Below are 15,525 nucleotides of genomic sequence, written 5' to 3'. Positions count from 1 at the left end.
TACTTTTATGCCATTTCTGAAAAACAAGATGGCAGAATCAACCAATGTCTGGACACAGGTCAGGCCTCAATAACACAGTGAATGTTTCAGTGTTTCTGCCTTTGCTTTACCAAAATATTATTTTACTGTGTTGGAGCTATTCTGCATCATTTTTTAACTGAATCCATTGTGGCAACTTGTTATATTTTTCACAGTGAGGGTACTCACAAATTTTCCTTCACATTGCATTTACTGTACTTCAACAGGGTTGGAGCACTTTGGTGTTGGTTGTTGCTTACAAATGTCAGCTCTGACCTCACATAGATGGTTAGGAGAAACAGTCTTACAACTGTTAATATGGTAGTGCCTGTTAATATCAACGAGTTGTCACTAGATCACTGACACTAATCATTGCCACTAGCTTTTATATCAATTAGCTGCAAATGCTGCCGTAATGATGTGGTTTCTTGAGTTAAAAACAACTGCCAACATGATATAGTCTTAGTACTTCTGTATATATTAGCCTGTGCAATATGTACCATAAAGACTGGGTTCTTTTTGTGACGGATGTCTTGAAGTTTATTAACAACACTAATTATTTACACTGTTCTAAGATCTCAGACTTGCACATGGTGTTAGTTCCATGCTCATTTATGTTATGGAAATAATACATGACAATAACACTACACATGGCTGATTCCTTTGCACTGTGACTACTAAAGGTGAGGCAAAGACCTTTATACTGAATGTCATAATCTCATCAACCTATCTCCGAGGTTGATTGCCTTTCTGTGAGGTATGCAATAATACAACAACAAGAGCATAGATTGGACTTCAATGGCCATTATCAAGAGTGGCTCAGCAGCACAAGTCCTCATTATGTTGATTGAATCCTAATGGACATAGCTGCCAGATAGGGTCTGTGGCACGTTTGAGTGAATGAACAAAGGGGAAAAGCAGTTGTGAATGAAATCCATCGCAGCCTACTTCTGAGATCCCCAGCCTCAAAGACAGTCTTTAACTAATCTGATTCACTTCACATAATAACAAGAAATGGTTGAAGGCATTAGACACTTCAAAGGCTTTCACAATGTTCCGGCAATAGCACTGAAGACTTGTGCTCAAGTACAAGTGTCATCTGTAGAGAAGCCATTTTGGTAGTGTTACAACACTGATTGCTGCCTGACAATGTGGAACATTAACCAAGCATTTCCTGTCCAACCCAGTCAGTGAACACTCAATCAATCTACACTCCATCAGCAATATGATGGAAGGGGTTATTGGCAGTGCCATTAAGTGGCACTTGCAAAAGAATAACCTACTTATTGATGATCAGTTTGGATTCCACAGGGGTACTCAGCTCCTGTCTAAATTACAGGTTGGGTTCAAATGTGGACTAAAGGGCTGCATTCCAGAGGTGAGTTGTGAGTGACTGTGCTGAACTTCAAAGCAGCACTTCAGGGTCCTGAGCAAACCTGGAATCAATGGGAATCAGGGGAATACTCTCCACTGGTTGAAAATATCCTAGCACAAAGGAACATGGTTTGCAGGCCAACTATTCACATGTTTGCAGGAGTTCCTCAGGGTAGTTCCTTGGCTGAAGCAGCTTCAGCTGCTCCACCAATGACATTCCCTGCATCACAAGATAAGAACTGGGGACAGTTGCACAGTGTTTAGTGCCATAAATAGCTCCTCAGATATCAAAACAGATCATATCCAGATGCAGTATGAGATGAAACGACATTCAGGCTTGGGTTAATAAGTGGCAGGTAACAATTAACCCACACAAGTATGAGGAATGACCATCTCCAATAAGAATGAACCTAACTATTGTTCCTTAACTGTTGATGGTAAAACCATCATGGGCAGCACAGTGGTTAGCACTGCTGCCTCACAGTGCCAGGGACCTGGGTTCAATTCCAACCTTGGGCGACTGTTTGTGTTGCATATTCTCCCCTAGTCTGTGTGGATCTCCTCTGGGCACTCTGGTTTCCTCCTACAGTCCAAAGATGTGCAGGTTAGATGGAATGGCCATGCTAAATTGCTTATAATGTCCAGGGATGTATAAGTTAGGTGGATAAGTTATGGGATGTGCAAGGTTACAGGGATAAGGTGGGGGGTTAAGGGGAAGTGTGGGCCTGGGTGGGATGCTTTTTGAAGGGTCAGTGTTGACTCGATGGTTTGAATAGCCTGCTTCCACAGTGTAGGGTTCTATGATTCTATAATCACTGAGTCCCTCACTATGAATATCCCGGGGGTTACTAATGACCAGAAAGTGAACTGGACCAGCCATACAAATTCAGTAGCTACAATAGCATGTCAGAGGCTGGGAATCCTGCAGTGGGAAACTCACTTCCTGACTCCCAAATATCTGTCTGCCGTCTACAAGGTACAGGTCAGGACTGCAAGACAGAATACTCTCCCATTGCCTGGATGAATGCAGCTCCAAAAATTATCAAGAAACTTGCCACCATCCAGGTCAAAGCAGCTTCCTTGCTTAGCATTCCATCAAGCATCTTCGACGTGCACTCCCTTTACTTGATGCACAGTGACAGCAGGGAGTACCATTTACAAGATGCACTGTAGCAACTTATCAAAGCAGCTTTGACAGGAGCTTTCAAACCCATGATCCCCACTACCTAGAAGGACAAGAGCAGCAGATGCCTGGGAATATCAGGTTCTGCTCCAAGCCAGATCATCCTAACTTGATATTATATCACCATTCTATCACCATTCTTTTTAAAATCCTAGAACTTTCTTCCAAAAACAGCAGTATGGGGGTACCTACATCCTGAAGACTTCAGCAGTTCAAGAAGGCAACTCACTACCACTTTCTTCAGGTCAATTAAGGATGGACAACAAATATTGGCCCATGCAGTGACATCTACATCCTATGAAAGAATAAGAAGTGCAGAGGCATGATAAGCTTAAAAAGGCTGCCTTTGTGCTGTATCTTTTGATATTTATAGGTTAGAGATTTAGAAGGTTTTAAGTAAGCAAGAGGCAGATGAAGTGGAGATGGACTGGAGGTGAGATAAGTCCAAAAGGGTTTGGAATAAGGTGGAAAGTGGGAGTGATCAAATAGCAAATGAGAATCATAACATGTGCAACTGGGATTATAAAAAGGAAAAAAAGCGTTGGGTCCTGAGGGGGCTGTAAGTGCCCCTGGCACCTGGCTAAGTCAAATATTTGGGGCAAAAACCACGATCCAAAATTGCTGAACTCAATATTGAGTTTGAAAGGCTGTAATTACGTCTGATGAAAAGCTAAGGTGATATCCCTCAAGCTTTCATTGAACTTCATTGGAATAGTTTAGGAATCTAAGGACAGGGGGTGAGAGCAGGAATAGGATGGTGAATTAAAATAGCAAACATTGGATGCTCAAGGTCATACTTGCATACTGAATGAATGAGTGATCTTCTAACTAATTTGTTGTCTCCAAAGTAAAGGAGACTGCATATCTCCATAAACGAGCGATGAATATATTATCATACAGTGAAATAAATGCAATTAGGAATAATTCAGGAAGGCCTGGGTTAAACATGATCTAATCTTCAGTAAAGTTAATTTCAACCTCGAATGGGTAACATAATCTTTGTCTGCCGTGAGTGAAACTGGTTCCAAAATGAACATGATTTGAAAATGAAATGGCCTCTTTAACTTGATCTCTTTCTGTCCTCTGAGAAACAGATTCTAAAAATTAAAAGATGTGTCAGTTCATTTGGGACAGGAAATAATACATAGATAGGTCAGAAGAAGAAAAAGGATTGTTGGTCTGGACATGCTCAAGGCCTTTGGGCAGAATTTTAACTTGCAAAAATGTGTAGATTTGGGGAAGGATTGGATGGGGGTGGGGGTCTGCCTGGAAAATTAACAGTGCATCAAGAAGCCATCCCTAACTTTCACATTTTACTCCAGCATTTAAGCTGCCTGTGTACATCTCCTCAGGAGAGGCAGGTTGGCAATTAACATATGTTAATCACTCAACTGGTGATATTTATATACACTTTTGACTTTAACATTAGTCCATGTGATGCCTATTGAAAGCAAGGTGAGAACAGCTGCAATCAAAGGGGCTGAATAATCACAGGGAAATCTGCCAATAAATACTCAGAACTCTTGACTGCGAGTGGGGAAGACTTTATCCACAGTACATTTTCTGAGAGGTTTGGAGCTTACTTTCTGTATTTTGGAAGTTTTCTGTATCACATCAGGATAATTTATCATATCTGTAGTGTACCTAAGGTGTGGACAAAGATGACAAGAAACAGTGCGAACAACAGCTTGCCAGCTGAAAATCTTACGCTAAATGCCAGAGAGGGCAGGGGTGGAGAGGGCTGCCCTACGATAACAGGTCTCAGATATCAGCTCAGTTTCCTTGATATTTGTGAACACCAGTGTCTCAGCAGGCTTAGGAATTCATTCAGGTGGTGACAAACACCCTATTTAGCACCTTAAGCATTCACTCTGTTCACCACTCATATACAATGGCTACAGCGTGGCTCATGTACAAGATGCGCTGCAGCAACTTGCCAAGGCTACACCTTGAAAACCTCCTGCGAACTACAAGGACTGTAGCAAATACAGGAGAATACCACTAGCTGCAAATTTCCCTTGAAATAACACAGCATCCTGACTTGGACCTAAAGTTTATTGTTTTACTGTTACTGGGTCATAATTCTGGAATCTCCTCTCTAACAGCCTTATGGATACACCTATATTCCATAGACGGCAGTGTTTCATGAAAGCAACTCACCACCACCTGAGTGGTAGGCCTTGCATTTCCTGTACCTGCCCACTGTTAACACATGGAATCCAGAGAGCTTCATGTGAGCCATTGAGAGTTCTCTGCACCAATGAGACTCCTGCTACTTGACAAAGCCACTTTCCACTCCTACTGCTTTTCCCTGGTTATAGAGAAATCTGGAATGCCCTTTTCTCAATAAAAGCCCTATATCATTTACCCAACTCACAGATGCACAATGCTCTATATGCTAGCAATTTTATGTGCTCCTGTCTGGAAGAATCCACTTCCGCAGACATTGAGGACCACAGTGATCATGATTGTCACTGGCAGTGTCATTGTTACCTCACTGGTGAATTGTAACTGCCTCAGACATTCTCTTCACAAACAAGAACAGAAGTTACTGAGAACTGAGGAAGGGTCACTGGACCCGAAAGGTTAACATTCATTGATTTCTCTTCACAGATGCTGCTAGACCTACAGTGCTTTTCCAGCAACTTTTGTTTTTATTTCTGATTCACAGCATCCCGAGTTCTTTCAGTTTTTATTCAGACATTCTCCTGGTCAACAGAGGAAATGTTTCTTCCAGAGCCGAGATGGGTATTGTTAAAAATGACACAACACTAAGTTATAGTCCAACAGGTTTATTTGGAAGTACTAGCTTTTGGAGTGCTCCAAAAGCTAGTGTTTCCAAATAAAACAGTTGGACTATAACCTGGTGCTGTGTGATTTTTAACTTTGTCCACCCCAGTCCAACACTAGATCCTCCACATCATAGATGGGTATAACCTTTATTTGAGCCATGTTCCTTCTCCCTCTGCAGACAACTTCCTTTTGCCATGTTTGTACTGCACCTTACTGTATTACAGCTCCCACCCCAGATCCCATCAATGATAAGTGGTTTTCTACTTGGAGATTTCAAAGTCTTCTGAAGTCCACGGAAAACTACAGCACGACTCCCTTATGGGTCCAGCGCCTTTTCAGTACATCTCCAACAACACTGCAACAGCAATCAAACAAGGTTAAATAAAGCCACCCCTGAAAATATCATTGTGATGACTTTAAATATCATTAAGGTGGTCCTTTGCACAGTTAAATCCATGTTCAGCTGTAAATATTTAAGACTGTGCATTAACTGGAACTGTGAGATCCAAATTGTCGAGATTGGTGTCAAAGCCACTGATGTGACATTACATTTTTGCCCATGCTTTATAATTTCAGTACATGCAGGACATACTCGAGCTATTGCTCTTCCAAGCATAGTGATCACTGTATACTGTACTGGAAATGGTCAGAAACAGTTGGCTGCTATTTTTGACTGCACAGGCTACCTTAGTATTGACACCAGTAGTGCTACAGAACTGGAAATTTCAGGCCTGTAAGTAGGAAATCTGAATCTCAGTTCCTTTGCAACCAGCATCAGTGATACCCAGCCCCGCACTCCTGCATTCCCATCATTACCTGGATTCTAATTACTTCCCAGCCTTCCATTAAGGATTCCTATCATCCCTCTCATATTCTGAATGTTGTCAGTTTTCTCTATTAGTCTAAGCAATACTAGAAGAATGATTTCTCCCATTTCCATCTTTGACAATATATCTCACCAATATTATTTCAAAAAACATACTTTGCTGTACTTCTGGCAGCATGTTCTGATCGAAAGTGGAGCTGGGCTCAACCAACAGTAAATGACTTCCAATAACAGATTTGAAGGAATGCTGCGTGGTAATTAGAACGGACAGAAACCTCAAGAGGCAATTAGGTGCATTTACTGAAAAACATGAGCATGTTGAGCTCAATTTCAGCTGAAGATAGGTTTGGGATTGGTTATAATATCCAGTTTAGTTAGGCAATTATTACTAGATGTGAACATTTTGAGATGTGATCCACCTAGGTGTCAGGAGCAGTTTGTAAAATGGAACAGGTTTGTATTTTGGGTCAATATCTGAGCATTTGAATGATCGCTGTCTGACTGCTGTATGAATCTGAAGAACTTTGAATCTGTCATTTCAAACAATGTGCCATATTTTCTGACAAAGGAACATGGTCATTCAGGCATAAAAGATCTATAAGTGACCTCTAAGTCTACTCATACTAACTCACTTCTTTCGGATGTTTTCCAAGGACGTATTGGACTAAACATGCCAGAAATTCTGGTTAAAAATACATCTTCTGCTAGGTTCAATTCCTATTGCTGAATTAGTTAATGTCAATTGAGGCAACAGTTGGCAGCACCAATTGGTTCCATTCCAGGATTCAAGCAGCATAATTTAGGTTGATAGCATAGCACTGATAAAGTGTTATCTCATGGATGCTTCTTCATGTGGATGTAAAGTATCCCATGAAATGATTCAAAGAATAGGACATTTTCCCAGCTTTTTGGCCAACATAAATTCCTCAATTATTTATTGTTTGATGGACTTGATCTTGCCTCTGAATGCTACCGCATCTACAAGCATCCACTCTCTCCATCGTTCAGTAACAGCAGTGTGTACAATAGAAACTTACCAAACCTCCTTAGACAGCACTTTCTAAAAACTCAACCACCACATTGAAAGACAAGGACAGCAGATACATGGGTACACCATTACTGGAAGTTCCCCTCCAAGCCACTCATTATCCTGACTTGGAAATATATACTGTTCCTTCCTTGTCACAAAGTGAAAATCTTGGAACACCTTCCTTAACAGCATTATAGGAGCATCCACCACAAAAGGACTGCAGCAGTTCAAGAAAACAGTTCACTACTACCTTCTGAAGGACAACTAAGGATAGACAATACATGCTGACCCAGCAAGCAATGTCCATATTACATGAATGAATAAACAAAATCAATTCATGCTCCATATTTCCCCTTGAAAAGCTCAATAACATGAAACACTACCATATCAGTCACATTAAAATTAAAACTCCATAAGCACACAAACAAATGAAAGCCAGATCAACATCTCCAGTATCTCACTAGTTCCTGCTCTGTGAACAATGTCAAGCCTCCAACAAAGCATTACAAAACAATCATAGGTCAACAAAACCACATTTAAACTATTGTGAATAAACATAAAACAGAGCCAAAAACAGACTGAATTACTTATGCTTGATGTCTTGTCCTTTCCTTAATATCCACTAATTCTGTGTGATAAATGACACACAATATTAAACAAACAGTAGAATAATATAAATAAATAGACAGTGAATGCATTGGCACAGGCTATAGTATGGAATATGGAACAAAAAGGCATATAGCATTTGCACCATGTAGAAAACTTCTGACACACACACAAAATAAAAGATGATCCATAATGTGTAATGTTCAATATTCAAAACTGGACAGCATTGTGTCAATAAAGATCACACAAAATAAGGGCAAAAGCACCTGATACATAATATACACAAACAGTCCACATTTGTGGCAGTCTTCCAACTTGCAAGAAGATGGTTTGAGCCAGGTGACCAACTCTGTGTTAAGTATTCTCTTGTATGGCTCAGAAGTCCTACTGTGACATGGTGGTCTCTACCATATTTTGTGCAAAGGGAAACAGTGGGCTGAGAAGGTAATGATTCATTGGCCTCTGTTTTCTCTGGGTCAGAGAACAGTGGAATAGAGAACAGTCAGAGAACAGTCACTGAATATTTTTAAGGCTGAATTAGATAGACTCTGGACTGACAGGGGAGTCAACAGATATAGGGAATGGCAAGAAAGCAGAAGCCACAATTAAATCAGCCATGATCTTCTCAAATGATCAAACAGCATCAACGGGCCAAATAGCCTACATCTGCACCAGATTTATATGTTCATTTGTTCATATGTCTTTTCTAGTTGGCTAATCTTTTTGTTTTGACCTGACTCTTTCAATGCCCTTCTAAACAACCATCCTTCCAAGGACATTGATTGTTTTCCAGTTGTCAATATCAATATTTATGACCTTCATATCTTACTAACTATTGTTCTTGTAGTGGAGATATGTAGAAGGTCATTACCTAGTGATCAATTCATTGTGCAGAATTTCTACAGCTGTCATCCATCCAATAAACACAGTCAAGCCAGAGCAAACATCATTGGCTAAATTGATAATGTATAATTTGTAAGCTTTTAAGACAACACCTGAGTTTACAGACATTAGAACAGTATTTCAGAGTTATTTCATTTATAGTGATGCACTTTGAAATGACCCAAGAGTATAAAATCCACTATAAAACCTTCCAAACCCATGACCTCTACCCCCTAGGCGGACAAGGGTAGTTGATGGATGAAAGCGCTAGTTCCACTCCAGACCACACATCATCTTGACTTGGAACTGTACCTTCACGATCACTGGATCAAAATTCTGGAATTCCTTTCCTACCAGCCTATGGATGTACCAACCCACTTTGGACTGCAGTGGTTCAATAAGGCAGCTCGTCATCCCTTCTCATGGACACTTAGGGATGGGCAACAAATGCTGGCCCAGCAATCAATGCTTAAGTTCTGTGAAAGAATATAAAAAACACATTATGCAATGCTCAAGACACATACGCTGAGGCACACACCATGCAAGTATGTTAAATATTTTAAAAAAACATAATATACAATCATCTGTTATACAGACATAAATCAATGTATGGTAAAAGAGATAAGTTAAATATTCAGTCTACCAGATATACACAATGACACACACAAAACATATGTCAGAGAAAACATCAGACAGAATATGAGACAGACCTAAAACTGCACTTTTTGCAACACATAAGACTTAGCACAAATAAAACTGTAATGCAAACATAACATTAATGATGCACAAGATGTTCTTCTGTTGTTCTCATGGTATGGATGACAATGACAATACTGTATTTATTGTTCTCTCACTTTGAGTAGAGAGTAATGGTCCTTCCTGAACTGAGCCTTGTAGATGGTTGATAGGAGTCAAGGATCAGAATGGCAACCACTCATCACGGAGAATACAGCCTCTACCTTTCTATTACAGGCAACATGTTGATATAGCTAGAGCAGTTCAACTTCTGGTCAAGGCTTTTGCGATGTTGTTAATGTAGATTTTACAGTGAAATTAAATCCCTCTTGATCAAAGTAATTTGCAAAGCATGTGTGTTGATCAAGCCTAGATTTGTCTTGGTCTGTTTGTCTGCTAGCAGGACTATTTTATTGACAAAGAAATTATAAATGCCACTAAATACAATGGAATTACCAGCAACAGCACAACTCATGGTTTTAGAACATAGGTAAGGTCAAGAACAATTTGCAAGATAAAACAATCAGAGGTTGTTGAGTAGCATAAGCATCTCTGAGTAACTCTACAGTGATGTACAGAACAATAAGCCCAGCCAGTTATAAACACTAAAAAAAATTTCCACAATCTGTATTTAACAATTTTTTAAAAAAATGGACTGAATGCGATCCATCAAACTCTATGGATCAGGTCACCAACTGTCATTTTGCATCAACCATTTACTTTCCAAGGGAAATAGAAACATAAGATGGAACATGCATCATAGCAACACACAGAATGCAGAACGTGCACTGAATTCATGAAGTTATGGCACGCAACCCAAAACAGGAGTCATATAGCTTGTCAATGACAACTCCTCATATGACATAAAATAACATAACCTGACCAAACGTTAAAGATAGTAAATCCATATTCTATTTCAGGTGACATTCAGAAACTCAAACGACTTTTCTTCATGAGGTATCACATCATCTAAACCCCCTTGATACTGCCGTTTAATTCAGTCCCGGATATTTATTAATCCTATTTGTGTGACACTGATATTGATATTCCTATAACATTAACTGTAATGACCTCTGAAATACAGAGTCTGAATGATTGGTACTAAGGTCTTTTATAGGAGAAGTAAATGTTGATGTGTACAGGAGCTCTTTGAGAAATTGGTCATCGGTTTCTCTTGAGAGTTGACTTTCAATAATCTGCCAGACAGCACAAAAGCTGCCCATATGTGATATCTGTGTGTGTGTATGCAAGAGAAAATGTAGCTGCGTGTCAGGCAAATCTGTTTGTTTGCATCTGCCTATCTACCCAACTTGTCGATACAGACAGCTGCGTGTCTGTGCATCTGTGCAGGTGTGTTTATGTAAGTGTCCCTGCGTGTTTCTGTTTATGCATGTGTGCCTGTCTCCGTGCTGTCTAAAATTCCCCTCACACCCACCACTAATGTCCAATGGCAGGGGTTGCCATTAATGAAATGAACTGCAGAAATTCGCTAAAGCTTTTCAACTGCACGTCCTAAACCTGTGGCCGCTACCAGGAAGAAGGGCAGCAGACATATGGGAACGCCACCACTTCCAAGACTCCCCCTCCCAAGTCACACACCAATTGGAAATACCTCGCTGTTCCCTTTATCACGCTTCAGGCATAGTCTCCTTGAACTGCAGCAGTTCAAGAAGATGGCTCAAGGGCAATTATTAGTGATAGTCACAATCCCTTGAAGAAATAAAATAACTCCCCATCTCATCATACGAGCTGCCCTTTCCAAGTGTAGCACTTTGTGCAAAATAAAAGCTCAACCATGGCAAGAAATAATAAGCACGATCAGAGCTGGCTGCAAGATGAACGTGATAGCTCTGCCTGTGGGCTGCTTCTCTCGATATGAACCCATTTCTGGCTCAGTATCTGTAAGCAATCGCGGGCTGGAAGAGCCAGGATGGTGCTGGGAAAGAGGAGGGGGATGGGGCAGGTGGTGTGAGGTTTGCTGGGGAGGGTGGGATGGCTGGAGAGAGCTGTATCCGAGGCTGCGCAGGTTTGGTGAGGAGAGGGAGGGAGGGGTGGGGGGGGGAGGTTTGCTGAGGGGAGCTCCTCCTCCCAGTGTGTGCGGTGCCTCGTCTTTCTGCCTCTCGCCTCATTCCAGCAAGCAGCGCCGGCCTGCACTCCAAGGCACGACGATGTAGGAGAGGCGCGGGGCTGCTGGTCAGTGAAAAAGCGGTGTGTGTCGTGGGGGGAGACACGAGGGTTGCGGCCAGGCTGAAAGGAGAGAGAGAGAGCAGAGAGTGTGAGAGAGAGAGAGAGAGAGCGGGCCAGCGGGACGGGAGGCCGCCTGGTCGCTGTCCGCGGTGCTGAATGATCAGCTCGGTGCAGGTCTCCAGCTCCCGCGGCAGCAGCCCAGGAAAGCGACCTCCCTCCGCGACATGTCTGATCGAGGAGATGGCCAAGGGCGACGACAACGATCGCATCGTGATCAACGTGGGAGGGACGAGGCACGAAACCTACCGGAGCACCCTGAAGACGCTGCCCGGCACCCGGCTGGCGTGGCTCACCGAGCCCGGCGCCTTCGCCAACTTCGACTACGACCCGAAGACGGACGAGTTCTTCTTCGACCGCCACCCGGGGGTCTTCGCCCACATCCTCAACTACTACCGCACGGGCAAGCTGCACTGCCCGGCCGATGTGTGTGGACCCCTGTACGAGGAGGAGATCGCCTTCTGGGGCATCGATGAGACGGACGTGGAGCCGTGCTGCTGGATGACCTACCGGCAGCACCGGGACGCCGAGGAGGCGCTCGACAGCTTCGAGGCACCCGACCTCAACAGCGGCGACGCCGAAGGAGGCGGCGACGGGGTCGGCGACTCGGAGGACGAGCTGGACACCAAGCGCCTCGCCCTGGGAGACTGCTCCCCCGAGGCCGGAGCCAAGGCCAGCTGGTGGAGGAAGTGGCAGCGCCGTATCTGGGCTCTCTTTGAAGACCCTTACTCCTCCAAATATGCACGGGTAAGCAAGCTATACAAGAAACAAAAACGTTTCCAAAGAAAAATAAACGAGTCCATCAATAACCTTGACACAAGCTCCACAACGTTCAAAAAGCCTCTCTTACATTGGAGAGAACCTGTTGGGCAAATGAATTGAATGGCAGTTCTCCAAATGTATCCAACGGAGAGAGGATTGCAAAAGGGCATGTTCTAACTGCATTAATATCGAGAGAAGCAAGGTTACATAGTGACTTGAGACATCAATGCTCCAAAGCAGCCCGGGGTACCTGGGCTCGGATACAGTCTTGCTGTAAGTGCTGTAGCAATACTGGATGGAGGTGCAGTATTGCCTGTTTTGTTACAGTGGGGTAGAAAACGAGATTACATCTTCATTTGGTTTTAGCAGAGCCGCTTGTGGTGGTAGCAAAACGGTATAACAAAGACACGTCAAGTTGTCCCGCTTACCCCTAGCAGGGGGCGGGGAGGGTGGGCAGGGGGGTCTGGTGTATGGCAAATATTCACCGAATTTAAGGGAGCGCAAAACCCCTCTTTGCATTATCAGGTATCCTGTCCCCAGGGGCTGTTGTCACCGTTTTCCAGGGAGTTTTTTTTAAGCTACTTCAGTGATGGGAAATGTCAGTTATTCTGGCGACTTGGAGGATTTTCGGGAATCTGGGATTGTATTCCTATAACGCAGGTCTCGTTCTCTTTCGGAGAACTGGTGTTTTCGATCAAAGCGACGGAGACAGCGCGCAGCAGGAGTGCGTTTCAGATTGGCGCTCATTGGTATGCCAGAGGCGTGCTCTCTCGGTGCAGACTGCAGAGGAATCCGAGAGTCGCCTCTTTAACCTCAGACCCCACGTTGTTTTGTTTTTAATGAACCAGGGGTCATCTTAGCGAGGGGAGGCAATGCTTTTTAGACCCTGTGTGTGTATTTGGTCTTTGAGTAATATGCGGTTATTAACAATATTTTGATGAACAAGGTTACTGTAAGCACCAATACAACTAAATTAGGGCAAATATGTATCTCGATAATGTTATGAAGTGTGCCGTATAGCATTGTTCATACTCAGACACCCGACAGCGCTTTATGCATGTTGCGCGTTAAAGCCGTTTTCAATTGTCGGCTGGATTCTCTCCTACATTATTACTGTCAGAAAACGCTAGCTGCCGTTTGTAGATTATTTAAAGACTGCTAGCCGGATGGCACTACTGTACATTCTCACCAATCGTCAACAATACAGTATTTCCCCAAAGGTCTCCGCGCCCCAACAGCCAATTCGGATGCACAGACTGTCAGACTGCTGTTTAGGGAGATGCGCTTATGTTTGGGGGCAGGAGCGATCTGAACAGAGCAATGTCACCGCGGTTACATAATAGCCGTGTCGGAGCCCCGCATGTCACCCCCCCCCCCCCCCCCCCCGGCGCTCCCGCTGAGAGTTGCGCACACGCGATGGCCAAAATCAGAGCGGAATGTTCCTCTGGTTCCCGGAGAAATGGAGAACCTCCGAGAGCAGGGGAAGGACAGGGGGAAATAAAGCTGCCTGTTAACAAACCCGTGAGGAGCAGGAGGCAGTCTGTGTTTCGAAATGTGAGCCATCTCAAGATGTCTACATGCAATTTGCCTAATTGCATCCGTTCCTGAGTACTTTCTCCCTCCCTTGGCTATTTGAACTCCGCACAACACTCACTCAGCATTTTGGAGGTAGAATCAGTAAAATACGATCTCAGATGCCCAATGTAATTTATTTCGTTTGTATTTCGCCTTTTATCTCCTGCGTTCTCCTGAAAACAAAGCATGTTATTTTACTGTGCTGTTACCCAGATCTGAGACAGGTGCGGGGGGGTAGGGGGCAAGAAGCCGGGGTAGAGGGATGTTAAAAAGCAACGCGAGCTTCCTTGATGCTCCAGCAGGTGGTACCTGGCACCGCGTCCGATTTTCCTGCTGTCTCTGCAGTGGCGGAAGGAAACGGATGTTTACAGTCAATAGTCCTACACATGAGCTACAGAAACACTGAAATATAGACAGACCGTCATGATGGGGGGGGGGGGGGGGGGCTGGACAGAATCTTGCATTAGTAGCCTGGAAATGAAACTTCGGTGCATGACAGAGATACGCTTAGAATGACCTTGAATTTAGTGGATTGCATATAAACAATTTCTTACACATTGTACAGCCCTCAGAGCGGCATCTTTCAAACAGGTTGCTCGCGAGTGCTTCCTTAGAACGATTGTATTGGACTGGGCTGGATTCTTCCATCTTGAGACAAGATTGAGACAAATGCCCTTCATAAATGTACTGTCACACCTAACATCAACCAGATAGATTGATAGTGGCACCACATTGAAATTACTTGGGTCTGCTTAATGTCGCTGGTAGTCCGAATTGTACACTGAAAATATACACTATAACACGGAAAGGAATCCTTCAGTGTGAGGGAGGAAAGCATTGAGGGAACTGTTGAAATATCTAAACGAAAATAAGCATGAAACTGCCCGGATCAATTCTTATAATTAATTCCACATTCAGAGAGCGAGCAGGAGCGTTTAACTGGGATTGCTTTGCTGCTTTTTTTTTTCATGGCCTTCTCATTCTTGAATGATCTTATAATCGACTGGGGACCAATACAGGGCAAGTTAGCGAATTGCACATTAATAACAGAGCGGAGCCAAGCTGGCTGAATGCCGAGCCGCAGGGACACGAATAAGTAAAGGACAGGAGGCGGGAAGCAAGGGCAAGTGATTCTTCATTGTACTCGAGAAAACACCGTCTCCATGAAAAGCAGACGTTAGGCCAAATGGTTGTTGAATTTGTTTGGCGAGGGGAGGGGAAGCTGAGAACAGTTCTAACGTCGCACCTGTGATGTGAGATTTCATGGTATTTACGCCACTGCACCATATTCCTGCCGCTTTAATCCAATACTGTTGGTGACATTGGAGAATGCAGTCGGTTAGACAATGTCCTTTCACCTCAGGGACTTTGGCTTAAATCCGAGCAGGTTTTGATGGGATAAAAGTCACCTCTGCTAACTTTGGACCGATCTCAAAATGAATTGAGGATAATCAATTCAGATTCTAAAGGGCATGGGGCTCAAAGCACATGACTGAC

The 15,525-nt window shown here is 43.3% G+C and overlaps 1 protein-coding gene across 2 annotated transcripts in view; it reads left to right on the top strand.

Annotated features, from left to right (window-relative positions):
* The first annotated feature begins 11,642 nt into the window (after positions 1–11,642).
* Positions 11,643–15,525, top strand: part of LOC132824169 (potassium voltage-gated channel subfamily C member 1-like) — a 92,896-nt gene continuing 89,013 nt past the window's right edge. For both annotated transcript variants that reach the window (XM_060838447.1, XM_060838446.1), the window contains exon 1: positions 11,643–12,438. In XM_060838447.1, coding sequence (XP_060694430.1) covers positions 11,791–12,438 — 648 coding nt within the window. In that variant the 5' untranslated portion in view covers positions 11,643–11,790. The remainder of the gene's footprint in view (positions 12,439–15,525) is intronic.

Source organism: Hemiscyllium ocellatum, chromosome 18, assembly GCF_020745735.1.
Source record: "Hemiscyllium ocellatum isolate sHemOce1 chromosome 18, sHemOce1.pat.X.cur, whole genome shotgun sequence".
Lineage (NCBI taxonomy): Eukaryota > Metazoa > Chordata > Chondrichthyes > Orectolobiformes > Hemiscylliidae > Hemiscyllium > Hemiscyllium ocellatum.
This window is presented reverse-complemented; position numbering and strand designations above follow the sequence as displayed.